This window comes from Gordionus sp. m RMFG-2023, chromosome 3 (genome assembly GCF_954871325.1).
Source record: "Gordionus sp. m RMFG-2023 chromosome 3, tfGorSpeb1-WG-v2, whole genome shotgun sequence".
NCBI lineage: Eukaryota > Metazoa > Nematomorpha > Gordioida > Chordodea > Parachordodidae > Gordionus > Gordionus sp. m RMFG-2023.
Genome location: NC_088777.1, coordinates 47,968,845 through 47,989,533, shown reverse-complemented (window position 1 = coordinate 47,989,533; position 20,689 = coordinate 47,968,845). Strand labels below are relative to the sequence as shown.

The 20,689-nt window shown below is 30.2% G+C and overlaps 1 protein-coding gene across 1 annotated transcript; it reads left to right on the top strand.

The window, feature by feature from the left end:
* Positions 1-947: 947 nt before the first annotated feature.
* Positions 948-20,197, top strand: LOC135927233 (poly [ADP-ribose] polymerase tankyrase-2-like). The gene is made up of 21 exons (XM_065463187.1): positions 948-1,236; positions 3,749-3,973; positions 4,450-4,545; positions 9,123-9,330; positions 10,334-10,587; positions 10,704-10,861; positions 11,973-12,104; positions 12,490-12,664; positions 12,723-12,905; positions 13,025-13,226; positions 13,421-13,557; positions 13,709-13,802; positions 14,105-14,268; positions 14,844-15,016; positions 16,014-16,172; positions 16,454-16,774; positions 17,607-17,724; positions 17,872-18,089; positions 18,244-18,427; positions 18,914-19,022; positions 19,613-20,197. Exons 1-21 carry the CDS (start codon positions 1,050-1,052, stop codon positions 19,809-19,811), a joined length of 3,696 nt encoding a protein of 1,231 aa, XP_065319259.1. The 5' UTR covers positions 948-1,049; the 3' UTR covers positions 19,812-20,197.
* Positions 20,198-20,689: the final 492 nt, after the last annotated feature.

Here is a 20,689-nt window from a genome sequence, read left to right as displayed (position 1 = left end):
CAAATTTTTGAGGAGGGTCGAGCCCATGTAACATCCTTCTAGTAACCTTAATGTCATGTGCAAAGGATTAATTTTCAATAAAAGGAGAAAAAAATATAAACATATCAGATAAATAACTTAGGGTAGTGTAGTAATGTGTAAAGTATACATATTTAGTTATTATTGATATTATGAAATATATGTATTGATATATCATATTATATTACAATATATTATGAATTTGTAAATTCGTTATTTGGATATATTTTATAATGGTGATATATTCGCTATTTAGATATATTTTATTATGATTATATATATATTTATGATTATGATCAATAGATGAAAGTTAACTACCCAACACCCATAGCATCTATTATATTGTGATATCTGCATTTATAAATATTACTATGGTAATATATATAGATGTTACATGAATTATCCCAAATATAATAGGTAGTACAGTGTTGTGATGATTTAATGAAACATGTTGACGATTAAATTAAAACCCATACATAAATATTTTGTTTGCAAAAATAATTAGAAAATTCTTTTATTCTTCCTTGTGTTATTAATATTATTTTTGCAAGCAAAATATTTTTATATGAATGGGTTTTAATTTAATTGTTAATATGTTTCATTAAATCATTACACGTATTAAACTAAGATAGTCATATGCCCATATCCATGTAAAAATCTATGATAGGACAAAAATGGGAAATATATTTTAAAATAAATCGGAAAGCAATGGACATTTAAAAAAAGTAATTAAATAAAATAAAATAACCTAATTTAAAAAAAATTCTATAAATAAAAATTATTTCTGTAAATATTAGTGCAATCAAAAGCAAATGTTGCTGATAATTTTTTATTATAAAATTTCATAAATCCTTTGCATATTTTATAATTTGACATTCCGTATGTCAATATCTGATAATATGTCGTTTTCAATTTTCCTATTTTAGCAAAACTACTTTCAAGTTTTAATCATATGATTATCTTTCAATTCAATTTAGGACAAAACATTTAATGTATAAGCATGAATGCGAGTTATATAGTCGGGAACTATAATGTCATCTAGATTGGATTCTTTTGAAAATTTTTTTGATGATAAAAAATACTCTGATAAAATAAAAGGTATATTTGAAGCTTGTAAAAATGGAGATATAATAAGAGTCAAGCTTTTGCTTAATAAAGATAACATTGATTGCCGAGATGATCAAGGTCGCAAATCAACACCATTACATATTGCAGCTGGTACTTTTTTTATAATATTAATCAAATTGTAGACAATTTGTGAACATTTTATGAATGATATACAAACTTTTACTTCTATATTTTTTAATACATCTAAAAGATAAATAATTTGAAAAATATTAAGGCCCATCATCGCTAATTTTTTTTACATCAAGCTAATTTAACAAAGTTCAGATATTTTAATTAATTATAGGCCTATAGAAATATGAATTAAATTTACTCAGGTCAACTCAAGTTGACATTAGACATGAATGTAAGTCAACACTAGTTATGAACTTGAGTCAACTAGAGGACATATATTCAAATTAATCTATATTATTATCAAACTACATTTTTCCATTCTTTTTAAATATATATTTTTACTTGAGTTAAGACTACCAACTTAAGTCATGAACTTGAGTCAAAGTTAATTTAATTTTTTATATAACTTATATATAGTTTTACAGCAATATATTTTCCCTAATTTATTTATAAATTTTGATAACCTCCCAAAATTTACTCTATTAGGCAGTGGTGTAGACTACCCCCCCCCCCCCCCCCCCACATAACCTCAAAAAAATAATATTTAATTTAAAAAATAATTTTATGAAAATTTATTTCTTATTGTGAATAATTTTATTTAAAAAACGATTTCAATTTATAAATAAATTTATATACAATATCAAAATGAAATATATTTAAAAAAAACAAATCAATTTTAAATGACAAAATGGTTTAAAAATATAAATTAAAAATTATATGTAAATTATTAAATAACAATATAATAATAAAATTTATAATGTTAAACTGATTAGATAGTTTTAAAAATTTTAATTATTTTTTTATAATTTTTAAATAAAAGAAAAATCATTGAATTTGGTATTTTTAGAGAAAGTAAAGATGGTCGCTAATATGTTTGTGATTAAAAATTTAAAACCTTGAGTATTTTCTAGATAGTCCAATTGCTTAAATATTGATGCATCTACGATTTAGGATTTTTATATAAATATTTTTAGAGGATATTAAGAAAATCAGTTTTATTCTGATGAATTATCAATATCGCATGATAAGTTACTTTGTGATGTCGAATAGATTACTCTTTGAGACCAAAAAATGCTTTGCAGGCCCTTTCCATGTGTAATTGCATTTAGATTCCCTGCCTAATATCAAAACATTGCTTTTTATTTTAGCTACCTTACTGATTAGAACCTACACTAAGGCCTTTTTCAACTTTGAAAAGGTTTAAAACCTATTTAAGAAATAGCACCAGTGAAAGCTGTTTAAATGGATTCACAATATTAAATATTATAAAGAGAATATTCTAGATAAAAATTTGATTCTAGATGAATTTGTCAAATCTCAGAGAAAAGTAGACCTCTCTTTATAAATTAAAATAATAAAATTGCTATATTATTATAATAAGTTCTTAGTCATAAAATTTTTATATTATAAAAGTAATTATAATGAAATCTCTGCAAAATTTTGTTATATGCAAAAATTTAATTAAAATAATTATTTTTAACATAGAATAAGATATAATGAGTGATCATAAAAAATGGGAGGTTTAGGGGGTGATTTTTCTTCTTCTCTCTACACCAAATGGATTGAATTCATTGATAAAATTTTAAGAATAATGCTTTCAGTCGCGTATTGTTACTAATATTTTTTTCACTTATGCTGGCTTCTACAGTGGTTAGACACTAATAAAGGAGAAAATATTGGGAAATTTTTAAAATGTGGGGGTCGAAGCCCCCAAAATAATTTAAACCCCCCCCCCCCCCCCCACCTTGATGCCTACTCTATTCAAAAAATTTATAAGCAAAATGTTCCTACCCCTAACCGTCCCCCCCTAATATAGATGCTGTATGTATGGCTAAGAACCCTCTATTCCTTCACATAATTTAGGAAAAAATATTTTAAAAATTCCTAAATGATTTTTTAAAATCTATAAATACTATACTACAAAAAAAAATATTTATATACAGTAAAAAATGAACCAATCATAAAACTGCCAATCCTTTATTAATATTAAAAAATTTACCTAAAAAATAACAACCACCCCCCCCCCCCCCCACCCCAAGAATTTATAATATAAAATTCTCCAATTTACCTAAGTTTAAAAACGATTCACGTTCATAACATATACTCGTCATCTGGTCGACTCAAGTATATAACTCATATTCACGACTGAAAAAAAACATAACAAATGTTGTTTATTAATAATAATATAAATACTAATTTGAAATACTCGTCCTCTAGTCGACCCAACTTCACTAATAGAGCTAAAAAACTGAGTTCATAACTCTAGTCAGTTTTCGACTAGGTCGACTCCACGTAATAATTTTGGATTTAAATATAACTCCATTATTTTTATTAAAATAATAATATCAATTAATATTAATTATGAAATTTCAACATCTTGATTTGGGTAACATCTTGATTTATCATTGTTCTTAGAAATACCTAAATTGAGTTTTTCCACATTGTTAATTATAATGATAAAATTCTCTGACGTAAAATAAATAAATAAAAGGATTTGGTAGGCAGGAAGTGGTAAATTATCTAATTCAGATAGGTGCCGATGTCGATATAAAAGACGAGGGTGGCTTAATACCCCTACATAACGCGTGTTCATTTGGTCACTACGAGGTCGTTCAACTGTTACTGAAACATAAGTCCGATCCAAATTCTACTGACAATTGGAATTTTACGCCCTTGCACGAAGCGGTTATCAAGGGAAAGGCGGAGACTTGCCTCAGTAAATAAATTTTTAAGATCAAATACAATCAGGGCTTCCAACCCGAATTTAGGTTCAGAAATTTATAATTGTTTGGCTAAACACGTTGACCTAGGATCATGGTTATCAAATGGAATTTAAAATTCCTCAACCCAAAATCTGGTTCGAATCCCTAAATGCCAAAGATTTTTTTTTTCATGAAGAAGAAAAATAATGGGATAGTCATGATTATTTTTTTAAAATACATTTTATTTTTTGAAATGATCCGATTCAGATTGAAGCATTTTGATGCGGTTTATTTCAAATAAAATATTTAAAAGTGATAACGTCCAAATTGGTTTTAAGAAAAACGCAATAATAGTTTATGTTAACAAATGGGTAAACATAATTCCAAACGCTAATGCTTAATTTTTGTGAGCACTACAATTTTCGAATTTTATTCAATGATTTAAATAGACAAAAAATAATAATAATAAATATCATTAACTATCAACAAGTATTGATTCAGTACGGGGCGAATTTTAACTTATCCAACTCTGACGGAAAATCCGCGTTCGATATAGCCGACCCGGTTGTCAAATCCGTGTTTACGGGTAAAAATAATAATCTTTTTATGAACCCTAATATATATAAATTCAAATACTTACCCACACTGAAGGAATAATTTAATGCATTTTTGTAGCCATGTTGAATACAAATTAGCTGGTCACATGCCATTTTTTGGTTTCCCCCATGAACCGACGGCTAATGATAATGCGCGCTAAGCGTGCACTGTTTTTTCACGATTTTCATGAATCACCAAGCACGCCAAAAAGGTTTACATGTTTATTTTCATATAAATAAACGCGTACGAATCTAAATGCCCTCGTTTATTGTAAATACTCGTTTTATAATTTGAATACTCAATTTATATTTAAAAGTATATTATATTTTATATACTTAGTTACAATAATGATTTTATATTTAAAATTTAATAAAACAGTTTATATTACTTTTATGTCTCAATTTGTAAAAATTTTCATCTGAAGGAAGTTAATATTATCCTTGAAAATTAGATATTAGCCAGTAAGTATTTTTTTATCAATTTATATGTAATCTATTTAAATTATATGAATATGCTTTGATAGAGTAAATGTAATATATAAAATATGAATGGCCTTGAAAATGTCAATTGTATCTAGCGAAATTATGTTTCCAGTTTATTTGCATGAATTTTGCTTTTATAGGCACTCTTGAAGGGAACATTTCAATCACCTTTACTACTTGTAAATGTTCTAATGACACTTTGCTTATTTAATTGGTTTTGCATTTGATAGTATTTTTTTTTATTCAATACAATTTGATTTGGGTATATTTTTTTATCAAATATATTACCATTTTTATATATTAATTTAGATTCTAATTTAGTAAAATGGCGGAAGAATCAAGAGCAGTTATTATTAAATGTTCAGAATATGGTGACTCATTTCCTAAAATAAAATATGATCTCCAACAAAAAGGAATTTAAGCTACAAATCTATAAAAAAGAAAACGCTATATCAGCCAGGGGACTCTGAAGTCTGAACTTTTGGATGTTATCAACTTATTAAAAAATCAAAACCCTAATAATATTATCAAAATAGTCACTGAAAATAACAGCCTTCAGGGGGATTTATTGCCAAACACCAAATATGAGGGAATATTTGAATGAATTTCCCAGAGATTCTCCTGGTTGATGCAACTTATAAATTAAATCATTATCAAATGCCAGTCTTTACTCACCTCATTATAGATGGAGAAGAACATACAAGATTTTCTGCTATATGGGTAGTCAAATCTGAAAATGATCTAATTGTTAAAAATATGTGTGATTTATTAAAATCATACATTGATAATTAATAATAATAAAATTAAAGTAATAATCGGACAACGTAGGCAAGTTTTTAGAGAAGCCTTTCTTATGGCCTCTCATGAAATATGTGCAATCTATGTGAAAAGATATACAGTCCAAACGGCAATCTACAGAAGGCATACAATCCCTTCGGAGTCGTGATCGTTAATAGCTTTTGTACCTCGGGTTTTACCTTCAATTGTAAGTAAGCGTTCGAAAAGTCCACCTTTGAAAAATATATGCTACCCTTCAAATTAGCTAATATTTCTTCAATCCGAGGTAACGGATATTTTATCTCCACAACCCACGGGTTTAGCGTGACCCGAAAATCAGCGCATAAACGAAGCTTTCCATTGGCCTTCTTCACGGGTACTAACAGTGTTGCCCATTCGCTATATTCCACTGGACAAACAATGCCCTTCTGCACCCACTGCTCCAATTCCTTGTCTACTTCATTTCGCCATTCGAACGGTATCCGACGTAATGCACAAAACTTGGGCACATATCCCTCCTTTAATTTGATATCCACTTCATAATCTCCTTGAGTGGAGGTGCATCTGGTGCTGGGAGTAAATGGTACATGTATGCTAAGTTTATCTGTTCTCTTTCTAGTGCCCCGCTATGTCTTAAAGCTAAATGCTAACCTCCAATCTCCCTATGCTGTTGAGTTCTTCCTCTAATTTCCTTAATCGTTTGTCCATGCCAAGATTTAATTTCTCGTGTTTATAATGCATACAATTTTGCAATATGGCAAGTGAAGATTTCATCATTTTGGCCAGGGTTTCAGGTTCCTGTACCTTATCCATCGCTGCACTGAGCCAATTCAGGCAATATCTGAACGCCTTTCTGAACCTGCCCTGGTCGGTTCCATCGAGCGGCCTATAATTTTCTGCGTAGAACTCCTGGAGCCCAAGTGCACCTAGACATCACTGGGCCCAGCACCATGACTACAACCTTAGACTTACTAGCACAGGCAAGTGGCTAAACTTAGAGCTTATTCTGAAAGACATACAAGCATGCATTTCCAAAAGAGGGATTTTGGCGCACGCTCTTCTCAGCGATGGATTATTCCAAGGTTGGACAGGAACAGCAGATCCGTAATTCGTTAAAACGTGAAAAGTTAAAAGTTATTATTAAAGACAAATTTACTATTATATCTTTAGACCTGCTATGGCTAGAGTCTTTATAACTCCAACTTATGATAATCAAACGGCACACGCCCTTGTGTGCTTGATGGATATAGCAAATGACTCACGTTTCACACATAAGAACTTTAAAGGCGTGTTTGACAAGAAAAGAATACAGGCAAACGTTAAGTTCAGAAATGCCTCCCATGCATATAGGTTAGGGCTCAACGCCATGTTCTGTGAATCACTAGATGAAAATCTGGCTCTAATAGATGAAGACTGGGTAGACCTACACTCACGGTACTGTTATCTGGAAGGGCTAAAGACTGGAAGCTTCGATAAATACCAGAAACTAGGGATGTATGGCGAATTGATACGTAGGATTTTTCACAATTATTCTGGGTTACCGATAATCACCGACTTCAAAGCTGCATTCCAAATAATGAACCAGTTTATATCGGGAAAAATAGTTGCTACAGCATCGCCTAAGGCTATACAACGCTGGAACTCCTCAGCACATAAAGCAAAAATGATCGTTACAGTTGGAATGGGTAGCTGCAATATAGGCGACAACGTACTGAGTAAAGTTTCTAGCATATTTACCACGTATAGTTTACAGAGCAAAAACCTTCGAGATGCACATGCTGCATCTGAAGCTTGGGAAAAGATGCGGATGTCAGGATCAACTTTAGATAACAAGGAAGCACATGACAATTTATCACAAGCTTATAAGCACATCGACATATTTGAAATCATAGGTAACTACGCCGCTAACTATCTTGGTTTCTGGAAGATATACAGGGTCTCTATGTTTGTTTTCTTAATAACGAGAAAAGAGATCTATGTTCTCGATTTTGCGCATCTTGAGCAAGTACGAGCGATAATGGCATCCTGGTCACGGCACCAATTTCAACGTTTCGCAATGCACAGAAACGTTTAACTTAGCAGTTTATTTTTTTTTTACCTTTTTTTATTAATTTCACAACAAGGAATAATATCTCGTCTTTATTTTTCTTTTAAACGAAAGAAGGATTTTTAAAAAAAAAATATAATTATAAAATAATAATTTTCCACTTTTTTTTTTAGTTTATATATGATTATTTTTTACTTTATAAATATTAAATTATTTTTACATAATAAATATTAAAAATATTTATATAATAATGTTCATGATGACTGCGCGAAACTTTTAAAAAAAAATATTAAAAATAAAATTCCAAACAAAAAAAAATATTTCATGACTCACACAAAAAAATTTATCTAATATTAATAAATAAATACAACTATTTATAACACGCCCCCATTAAATGAAAACCCTTGAACATACAAAAAAAAATTAAAATTGTTGTTTAACAAAGACAAACAGGGGGGTTTTGTAAATAAAATCAAAATGTAATTATTTATTATTCTCTACATATGTTAACATAAATATAAAAAAACTATATGATGTAAAATATTTTAAAAGTTTTACTACATATATTAATATCGTATTTTAATTATTCCCGAAATTCTATAAAGGAAAATGATATTTATTTTGTTTTTTTATTAATGTGATGTAATTCCGGAATTGCGGAGGTATTACTAACTTGGGTTAATTATCATTATCGATTTTAAATTAGATTTAATCTCGGAACTGCGGAGGTACTACCATCTTGGGTTAATTATCATTATTAGTATTATTATTTTCTATGTGCTTTAACTCGAGAATTGCTAAGATATCTATCCCTCCCTCCTCGCCGCATCATGGCTGGATCTCAATCTTTCAGACTCTACTCTCTTCCGTATCTGTTCTACTTGCCTAACTCCTTCCTTTCCGTCACCGAATTTTACTCTCACCATTTTATGCCCCATGTTCTAATTATTTTATTATTCTGAATATTTTTTTTAAAAAAATAGATATTTAGGGTTCCTAAGATTTTTGTTTTCCGCATTCGGTTCTTAAATTTGGCGTCGTTTCCTGGTTCCGGTTCTAAAACTGTTAAACATCAAAAAATATAAACAATAAGACGCCATATTTTGAAACTTATTAAAAACTAGCTTTGGGATTTCTGTCCCAAACCATGTTTATATCTTTTTTTAGGGAATATTACCTCTTCCAAAAGATTAAAACCTCCATATTTCATTAGGAAAACGAATAATTTCTTGATTATCCAAAAAAAAAACACGAAACAAGGCGAATACAAAAAAGACGAATTACTCGAGGCCTCTAAGTTGGGCAACGAGGAAAAATTTTGCTACTTGTTGACACCTTACAACACCAACTGCCACGCCGACGATGGTAGAATGTCAACGCCACTCCATTTAGCCAGCGGGTACAACATAACCAGTATAGTTAAAATACTTCTGAAAAATGGTGCCGACCCTCAAGTCAAAGATAAGGGGTATATGATTTAAAAAAATTTTTTGTCTTTTTTAAGTTCGGTTACTCTAATAGAACAAGTTTTTTTTTTTATTTTTAGAAAACCCTTAAATTATTATATAGTTGAGATTTCCTCGTGCCATTTTTAGAGATTTTTATACTTGTATGTATCTAGTGTGTTTTTTTAAAGGTCATATGAATTCATCATATTCAACTGGAAAATGATCTTATAATCAGGTTTCTAAAACAAACATTTATTAATTAAATAAAGAATTAATTAATTAATTTACAATTGAAAGCAGATTTTAATTAATATTTTTGGGATCTCCTCCAATCAAAATTCCGGACATTATTTAATATGGAAAAATAATTTATTCAAACTTTTTTTTTATTTGATCAATTATTTAAATATTAATAGTATCGATGATTTTTTTGCAATTACATTCATGGATTATTGTGATTGAAATTACTTTCTTTTAAAAGTTCCTTTTTGAGGCTGATATTTATAACTTTTTGATAAAAAATTCATAAAAAGTATCAATGAAGATATCACATAAATAAGACGGTATATAAAAATTTTATTCATTAATCCCCAAGATTAAATCTTTGATCATATAAATAATGATCATTTTAGTTTGAGCTTTGTTTTGAGTTCTAGACCAATGGGATTATTCCTCGTTTCGTGGTCCATTTCCGGCTTCACCTAGGTAAACCAGTTTCCCCTCTAATCTCATTTCTCCATTTTCTACGTTCCTGGGCATCACCACCATTCTAATCTACCATTTTAATATCATCATCTATCTCTTTCACCCAGCTTGTCTTCTTCCTTCCTACTTACACCAGACGACATCCATCCATTTAACTGTATTTTGCCTTAGGCATGTTAAACGGAAGGGTTTATAGCAGGTTTGGACAAGTTTTTATTATTGGATGCCCTTCCTGACATCAGCCTCTTTCGTTGACATTTGCAACCCATCGGATCCCATTCTAGTAATAAATTAAACTACAAACCAAAATTAAAAAAGTGGCTTAGTCCCCCTCCACAACGCCAGTTCGTATGGTCACTTTGAGATAGCCGAACTTTTAATAAATCACGGAGCCGACGTTAACGCCCAAGATTTGTGGCACTTCACTCCCCTACACGAAGCGGCTCATAAAAACAGGCTGGATGTTTGTAGTCTACTCATAAGTCACGGCGCCGACCCAACTTTACTCAATTGTCACGGTCGTTCGACCTTCGACTGTGCCTACGACGATGAGCTTAGGACCAGGATGCTATGTGAGTTCATTTCATATTATCCACGGGGAAAGTAAGTAATGAGGGAAAGATATGGAAAGCGATACATTTTAAGTTTTACCAATATCCTTCTTTTTTTTTTGTTGTAACGTTATCAGATGAATACAGAGGAATCCAATTTTTGGACGCCATACGCAAAAGCGACATGGGCCGTATAAAAAAATTTGTAAACGAATTACACGGTTTTAAGCATCCCTTGAGCGGCGATAACGCGCTTCACGTTGTTTCCCAATCTCAGCCAACCAAAAAAAAGCAGGTACGATAAATTTGAAATTTCTTATTTTAATTAACCAAATCGAAATTGTGATATAGTTCTCAGCCAATTAAAAAAAGAAGCAGGTATGATAAATTTGAAATGTTTCATTAATTGAAATTGTGATATAATATTAATCAGGAGACCTGCAGATTAAGGCCAAAGCCCGCCTTGACCTAATTTTTGTATTAATCAATTGGTGTATTGATAAGCCCGATTTGGATCGATTTTAACGGCCCGATAATCAAAAATAATATTATGGAAATCTGGAGATTTTTTTAATCATAGGCAGGAAGATTAGGGCATCTGTTTGACAGATCTCGAGGCTTACATAATATTATTCTGGCTAAAATCTGGCCCTTTTTAAGAATCGGGCTTTTTATCGACTGGTTGGAAAATTGCGCAATTAGTCATTTAAACATTCATTTGCTATCACGTAATTTTCGGCTTCCCTGGGGCAACTATCAACAAAAATAGGGCCATTTTGAATAAACAAAATTTAAAAAGTTACGGGCTGGCCGGAAAAAAACCGCGTAAACCCGGGCTGGGACAGTAAATTGATACGGACATAAAAATGATGATAAATAATCCATAGGGGAGTTTCTCCGATTTTTGGTTATTTCAAAAAGAAATGATATAATAATAATTGAAATTATATACCTCGCCGTAAATTCGTGCTAACTGTGAATTCAAGGTTAGTTAGACTTATATATAATATGTCATAGGGAATGCCGAAAATCATGAAACATGGGGCCTTAGACAATACGCGGAGATGTAATAGACTCAAAATAGTGGTAGATATTCTACAGCTATTGGAAAAAATTTGTGTGTCGCTTGAGTCATTTATTATCTGAATAACTCTGTAAATTGGAAATTATTTGATCCAGTCGTACCCCACTCTAGAATACTAAGGTAAACGTTCGTATAAAATTCGGTCCGGTGAAAACCTCTATTTAAATTTTTATATATTACCAACTGGTCGAAAAATTTTATTGGTTGTAAAAAAAATAATTTTTTTTTAATAGCGCATTATAATATAAACCCACCATTTAGAAATTTGATTTTTAATAATTATGTAGCTTTAAAGATATAAATATTATTTCGTTTTATTAAGATAATAGACTACTTAATCAAGAAGGGATGCGATCTTAATGAAAAGAACAATGATATGTTGACTCCCTTTCATGTCGCCGCCGATTTATCTCACATTGATATTATGGATCAATTATTCAAATGTGGGGCTAAGGTTTATTATATATGTCGTAATTTTTTAAGGGATCAGAACTATCCGGGATCATCACGGGTTTTAAAGGGATCCCTTTAAGAATTCAATTTTTTGAAGGTTAAAGGACTATACGATATTATCACGTTTGAACCATGATTCATTTTGAAAAATTTTGAAAATTTTTTTTCAAATTCTCGTAAAAATAATTTTCAGAATTGTATCTCGAAATTATTTATTCAGGCTTTTTTCTTTCGAGAGAAGATATCTTTCTTTTCGTGAAATAAATACCTAAACGTAAAGAAGGGGTAGAGAGAAAGTTTTAAAGATATTAAAGTATAAAATATTTTAAACCTGATTCAACATTTTAACAAACGTCTAAACGAAAAAAATTTTTTTTATCGTAAAGATCGATTCTTTGGATACTCTTAACCAGACAGCTCTGCACCGTTCCGCTAAGCAAGGTACGTCTCAGATATGCAAAGCGCTCTTAGCCTACGGAATAGATCCAAACATTGTATCCTTGCACGGTTTTAAAGCTGTGAATTTAGCTTCCAATTTGGAAACGCTAGATGTTTTCAAGGGTATATTTATGACGACATTTTATACCTAATTTTTTTTCTCTCTTTCACAATGAGTAAGATGGTCACAAAGGTTTGAATAGATCGACATCCGTCAAATCCCAGGTCAAGAAGAAGGGTAGTAACAAACAAGAAATGGATGTCAAAAGTAAAGCGATCGAAGTCGGTCTTCCTTGTCAATCAGAGGATATAAAGAAAGTGGAAATTATTCCTCAGACGGGCGACCTTTGTTCTTATGATATAGGTGATTTAATATTTTTTTAATGAAAAAAATTGTTTTGGCTATTATTAATATTTTGAAAATTGTTTATATGATTTATGGGTATTAAATCTTTCTCTTTTTAATAAAACTCGACCCAAAAGTTGAAGCAATATTGGAAGCTTGCAAAATAGGTGATATTCAAACTTTTTTGAAGTTGATTAAAACCTATCCAGACATGCTGTATTGCAAGGATTTGGAAGGTAGACACTCCACGCCTTTACATTTTGCGGCCGGGTATAATAGGGTAGCTATAGCAGAATTACTGTTGGATATGGGTGCCAACGTTCACGCCAGAGATAAAGGGTATTTCTCTATTTTATTTTGGTATTCTATGTACTTGAATATCGAATCTACAGTAAAATGTAAATTTTTATGTTAGTGCGATAGTCTTAATTTGGCATAAATCTCGCTGCTATTTAATTGAATTACTTTTCATAAAATATCAATGATTGTTTTTATTATTAGATCCCAAAATAATCTCTTTATAATTCTTACAGCGGCCTAATACCTCTTCATAACGCTTGCTCTTACAACCATACGGAGATGACCGAAAAATTATTGCTTAAAGGTCATACTTGCCCCGATACCCCTGACCTGTGGGGTTATACAGCGTTACACGAAGCGGCCGCTAAAGGTTCAATTGTTGCGAATATGATTCGCTTTTAACATTGTTTATATTCATAATTTTACAATTATACCAACTTATTGATAGCGAATTTGTAATGACACGAATAAAAAATTTTGATTTTTTATAAGAAAATTTTTTCCCCAACACTAACAAAAAGGAAAATTCGATATGTGCAAAATCTTGCTTAAATATGGAGCCGATCCACTTAAAGTTAACAGAGATGGACTAACGGCTCGAGCTTTATATTCTCAATCATTTTGGTCGGGATCTTAGACCAGAGGAAACAGCTGATTTGAGTATGGTATTTTTAGTTGATTAATTTTTTCCTCCTTAAAACATTATAATGGTTATTTTAAAAAAATCATTATTTTTGATTTGACAAACAAATAAGAAACTCCTTAATTTTTTTAAATTTAGTAAGTAAAATATCTCGAAAATATTTATTTATTAGCATAAATTTGAAGTTATGATTTAGGATGAGTTATTAAAGGATTAGTAAAACACAAAATGTCTATTTTTAATATTACTCAGCTACATCCCCCTTCCAGACCTTGAATGATCCGGATCTCATGGACCTACTCATGGATGGAGGTAGAGCTGCTTTATTGGAAGCCTCCAAGATAGGGGATCTGGATAAGGTTAAAAGGCTGGTAACACCCGCTAACGTTAATTGTCGCGACACCAAAGGTCGTTATTCTACGCCGCTGCATTTGGCTGGTTACTATAAAATCTATTCTTTAAGCAGAACTTCTAGTTTGGTATAAGAGTTTTTTTTATAGGTTTGGACCGAATTGTAAAAATTTTATACATGGCTATCTTCCACGAATATTAGTTTGTGTTCCAAATTTTAAAGAAATTTAAATTTAAGCCAAACCTTTATAGTTGTCAACGCAAGATCATGTGAAATAACTTACCCTTTGATTTCATGCGTTTCTTTAATTTCATTTGATAAAAGCTCAACTTATAGAGTGCTGACTGAAAGAAATTTTTTTATTGGGTGAATTATTTTTTTGAAATTAAGAAGTGTCTGAAGTAAGGAACAGGATTAAATAATGTTAGGGAGATATCGGGTAGGGCTGATTAAAGGGTTGAGAGATATGGATTAGGGTTAAGATATATTAAAAATTGGTTTTAATAAAATTTAATCATTTTTATTAATAATATGTCAAATCTATCAGGTCATGTGATTATAAATAATCCAATAGTAAATTTTTATAAATCAGCTGTTGTAACAGAAAACTTTCTTGAGTGGACCATAATCTCATTTTACAATTTCATTTTTAAAAAAATAGCTGGTTTCAATAACGTGTCCGTAATCCTGACCTTACTCGCAGCTGATGCCGATCCAAACGCTCGTGATCGTGGCGGCCTAATACCACTTCATAACGCCGCTTCTTATGGCCACGCTGATGCTGCCGCCGCCCTTCTTCAATCCACTTCTATTACAAATGCAGGAATTCAAAGGGTTAGTATATATTTATATTCAGTTAAAACAAGTATGACTAATCGTAATTATGCCAACCAACTAAGAAAATTTATATGAAGAAGCCAAATAAATAGGCTATCTAATTTCAGAATAAGGAAAAAGAATGTTAAAAATAAAATTGTAGATAATTTATTATATGAAAAATGGCAAGGGTGTCAAACCTATCTAATTTGGGCAACTCCCTTATTTGACCAAAATTTTGAGTCCCCATCAAATTTCTATTAACTTCTTTTAGAAAATGCTTTCGCAAATTGGGCAACTATCTACCTTGAAAAGTAGGCAGACTTTTAATCCATCTGCGTAAGACCTCTATTAAGTGGGCATTTGTTCTTTTTTTTATTTCACTCATTCATTTATATTATAAAATTTAACATATTTTAAAAACTATAAGGAAAACAAATATAACTAGTTATCGTTAATTTTTTAAAAAAAAGTTTAGGTTATTAAATTTTTTAAGTCATCATTGGGAGAATTTTCTAGAAGATTATATTTCTAAAAGAACTGTTTGCAATATTCATAAATTCAAAGAAGGCTTGGCTTTATCAAACACCATGTAAATAAAACATATTGTACAAAAACCAAGTAAACTAACAAAGATAACAATTACATAAATTAATTTTATATTTTTATTCTTACACAACCTTTTATAATAACTTTATACATTCCTTCTAGTTTATGTATTACATATATTATTTTACACATGATTTTGATGAATTAATAAAAAAAAAATTTTGAAAATGAACATAATCTCATTTTTTCTAAAGTAAAAAAATCTTTATGTATTGGGCAACTATCTAAGTTGGGTAAAAATCTTGCTCTTAACTCTGCTAAAATTAGACAGGTATGACTGAGCTGACGGATTGTCAATCTAGCGATATACACTATTTTTTAAAAATTATATATTTAGAAGCGCATAATTTTTTTTTGTTTAAAAAAGAGGAATATATATTACTCTCCGAAACATATTATAATAAAGGTGGTCGATGGGGTAAATACGCGAGACAAATGGGGATTTACACCGCTTCACGAGGCTGCCCACAAGAATAGGACACAACTTTGCGCCCAGCTCTTAGCTCACGGAGCCGATATACGAGCAGTAAATAACGAAGGGGCGACACCCTTCGATCTTACTACAGTAATCTTCATTCGCTTAATGACCTTCTCCATTTTATGTCTAATTTCCCGTTTTATTTATACCCGGATCTAAACTTAATTTTATTTTCTATAGGGATTATATCAGAGTTTTGCGTTTACCCCCCCCCCCCCCTTTCTATTAATTATGACTATTTTACGGATCTTAGGTAATCATTTTGTCGACTGAATTTTCACTCAATGGTCTTTTATTTCAGCTTTAATAAATAAAATATACTGTACGATAGTATATTAGTATTTAAATTTACATTTTTTAAATAAAAGGCTGATGATTGCAAATGCTTGTTGAAGGGTCTCATGGGTACCACCACCCAACTTAACTCACCAGCTTCGCCCGTTTACCCAACAAAGTCGGAAGGCGATGTATTATCAATCGATGCCTCAGTCGACCTACCCGGTACCTCTTTCGTCAATTTAAGCCCGCTAGATTTTAAAGAGCACGGGGATGGCTTGGTAATCGATTATCCCGATGGTTTAAATTTAAAAAACGGTACAATGATATCCGACACTTGTAATCTCGAATTGGAATCTTTTCTGCGAAAGCTTAATCTGAATCAATTGTATGGTATGTTGGAAAAGGAAAAGGTTATTCAAGAATAAAGATATTTATGTCCAAGTTATTAAATATAGTTGAATTATTTTATCAGCTATAAGTCGCTCTATATATTTTTAGCCGTATCTCTATCTATTATTTTACTAATTAATTAGGATAAGTTTGGAAAACTTAATAAACAATCAATATTAGCGCTTAAAAATTAAGGTGTTGTTGGGTATATTTTATTTGGGTCTTATTAAGGAGTACTTATACCCACTACCAAATATCTATTATTGACATATTTGACTATTAATGAACTAAATAGAAATGAGCATTGTTGTTAAACGGCTCGATTTAAGCATATTTTTAAAAACGAATAACTCAATTATTTTAACCAGAAAAATATTGTCTCACCCTCGGGATTTCGTAAATAGATGTTCAAAACTTTGTGCTCTGAGCAAAATCTTAAGATTTGCATAATATATTTCCTAATAAAAAATTGAGTTAGCCGTTTTTAAAAATGAGCTCAAAATGAGCCGTTTAACAAATCAGTTGGGTTTTCCCGCACAGGCTCGAATCCTGTCGACTGCCCCAATGACATATTTGACTATTATTGAACAATTTATTATATTTTTAACTTGCTTCAATAAATTTTTTACTATAGTTTATATATCTTTTACAAATAAATCTAAACATATCAATTAATCATCATACACAATTGACAATATATTCGTACGATTAATCATACTATCAATTTTAAGGTTAATTGATTCTATTACAATTATAAATAATGGCATGATAACTAAAAACGGTTTTCATCCCTGGCATATATAATTATTAAAAAAAAATTATGGGTTTTTGTTTTATGATAACATTTAAAAGATCACCTTAGACATATTGAAAGAGATGGGCCACGAAGAATTGAAATCGATAGGGATAGACGCTTACGGCTACCGTCACAAATTGCTGAAAGGAATAAAAATGTTATCTACGAAATTAGGTATTATTAATTATTACTTCTCGATTAAACCCAAATTAACCAGAATTTTCTGGAACGATTTTGGCGATAGAAATATATGAGAAAATGTAAGAAATAACTAATTTGCGAAAATGGTAAATTAAATAAAAAAAATTTAAAAAAATTAAGATAAAAATGAGTCCTCTACTTCGAACATGTCCCAGGAACAGCTGATAAACCATTTTACCGATAATAAAGTTCACTGTTCGGTAAGAACAACCCTTTTTCGATTGAATCGCGACAGTAGAGAATTCGCTCTGATCGAAAATATGATGCAGAGTACTATCAAAGAGCACAGGGACCAAGGGCTAGCGGGCGGCACGTTTAATCGTTACGATATCCTCGATGTAATTTCCTTTTAAATATCTTCTCTAAAAAAAATTTGCCGTCAATTTTGGGTCTATGTAGCCAATTTTATTTTATAAATTCAACCAGTTTTCTCGATCCTTTTCAATTGCATTTTTTCTGCCTATTATTTGTTTGTAATATCTTTACCACTAGATCGAACGGGTCTCCAACAAAAGTTTGTGGGAAAAGTATCTCCATAGGAGGATCGAAATATCGGCCGAAAACGGGAGTGACCACAATGAAAGATTTTTGTTTCACGGGTCACCATTCGTTTGCATCATTGCGAGGAAAGGGTTTGACGAGAGGCACTCTTATTTAGGGGGGATGTTTGGAGCAGGTTTTAAATAGGCTTTTTATAAATGATATTCCTTCTTATCATTAGTATCTAAACTTTTCGTTCTTTTTACGTGAGTTTAGATGAAGAGGCGATGAGTTCAAATTCATAGGCCCTCAATCCGAGAATTGAATTTTTTTTTAATCTAATAGAAATCGTTAAATAAAATAATTTTTAGGCCCATTTTATTTAAATATATTGTATAAGTAACCGATTTAAATATACGATGTTTATCTTTTTTCTTCTCCAAATAAATATTATGTTCCAATATTAGCATTTTGTTATTTCATAAATCCGAAATCGGGGGAATTTAAAAAATATCCCCAAATTTAAAAAAATGAAAAATAAAATTACGTTTATAAATTTATATTTTATAATTATTTGAGGGTAAAATACGATAAAAAGAAAAATAGAATTTAGTTGCTAGAACCGATACTTATAATTTATCTCCAATTTTCAGATTCTAAACATTTTGTTATTTTCCTTTAGGCATTTATTTCGCCGAGAATTCTTCCAAAAGTAACCAATATGTTCATGGGATCGGTGGCGGCACGGGTTGCCTTGACCATAAGGACAAATCTTGTTACTTGTGCAATAGGTATAAATAGCTCCTGTTTATAAATATTGTTTGACATAAAATATTTTTATATATTAAAGGCGTGGCTTTATTTTATCCATTTTTATCAAAAGTAGAAAGAAAGATTTCTGGCAAAATTTTACCTTAAAAATGTCTAAATATTTTGTAATTTTCATGCATTAAAAATCTTCCGAGATGAAGTAACAATTTTTTTTTTGATTTATGTTCAAACTCTGGTTATTTTCGAATAATAATTAGGCTGTTTTTTCAGATTTCGGAAATAATCGGTGAATAAGGAACCAATAAATAATGGTCAGTTAGTATAGTTTCTAAATGTATATTTTATATTATTTGATAGCTTTTTAACTGTTTTTAAATTTGTTCATTATTCTCCAAATTAACTAGTCCTTCATTTCATTTGGTTAACAACATTTATCGAAGTCATTATGTCATACTTAACGAATATATTTTATTTTTCGGCACAAAATAATTTATAAAAAAAAGAGTTATTTCTTAGCCATTTTTTCAAAAAATTTTGGGTTGCTTCTGTTTTCATAACTATTTTATTATTTTAAAATAAACATCATTTTCTTCCTCTCTCCAATCTCCAGGCAAATATTATTATGCAGGGTGTGCTTAGGAAAATCTTTCGTTCAAGTTTCCGCAATCAAAATGGCTCATTCGCCTCCCGGACATCATTCTGTCGTAGGTAAACCGACGGAAAACGGTTTACTACATTCGGAATACGTCATTTATCGTGGGGAACAAGCGTATCCCGAATATCTCGTCACTTATCGCATATCTATTTAAATTCTTTTTCTTTCATGTATATATATATAACCTGTCAAATTATCATGATAAAATTCCATATTATTCTTTGATAAGATATTTTGATAATAATTTAGGACTATAAGAATTCCTACATTATTTTAATATCATTATCACTTAATAATAATAATAATAAAGTAATCAATACGTAGTGTTTATATTTATCCGTGATCAACAAATTTTTTTAACTGTACACATTAGTAAAAATTACCATTTAATTAGTTTTTAAAATTTCATTATTAATTATCTTAAAATGTAAAATTGGGAGATTAGAGTCAAATAATCCCAGAATATTTATTTTAAAAACGTTATAATGTTTATTATAATCCTATTCAGCTTCACTACAAAAAAAATTTGGCTGAGTTTTTTTTTTTTTAAAAATGAATCACAATTTATTTATAAAATTTTTTTAAAAAAAATATTTATATTATACCATAGATGAAACAAATTATTTAAGAAATTTCATTTTTTTATAAATAATTGATATAAAAGCAAAATCATTTACTATCGTTGTCTTGTATTTTATATTTTTATGATGTAGTTATAGTATGTAATCTATATGATATATTTTTTGCTTTTTTTTTAATATACAACGCATTCCACCCACCAAAAGTTGTATTTTTATATAAACCTCAAACGCTTGAGGGTGTAATATTATAGCTCGCATCTTAGGGTAAAATGGTCTGTAAAACATAGTGTAATTAAAATATTTGGAAAATTAAGATTTAGCATTTTATCAGAAAGTATTATAAAATAAATGAAGTGTAAATATTAATAAATTTTTTTCATAAATTTCAAATTGAGGAATATTATTATCAAACATAACGGATGATTATATTAACCTTAACAATAATAAACAT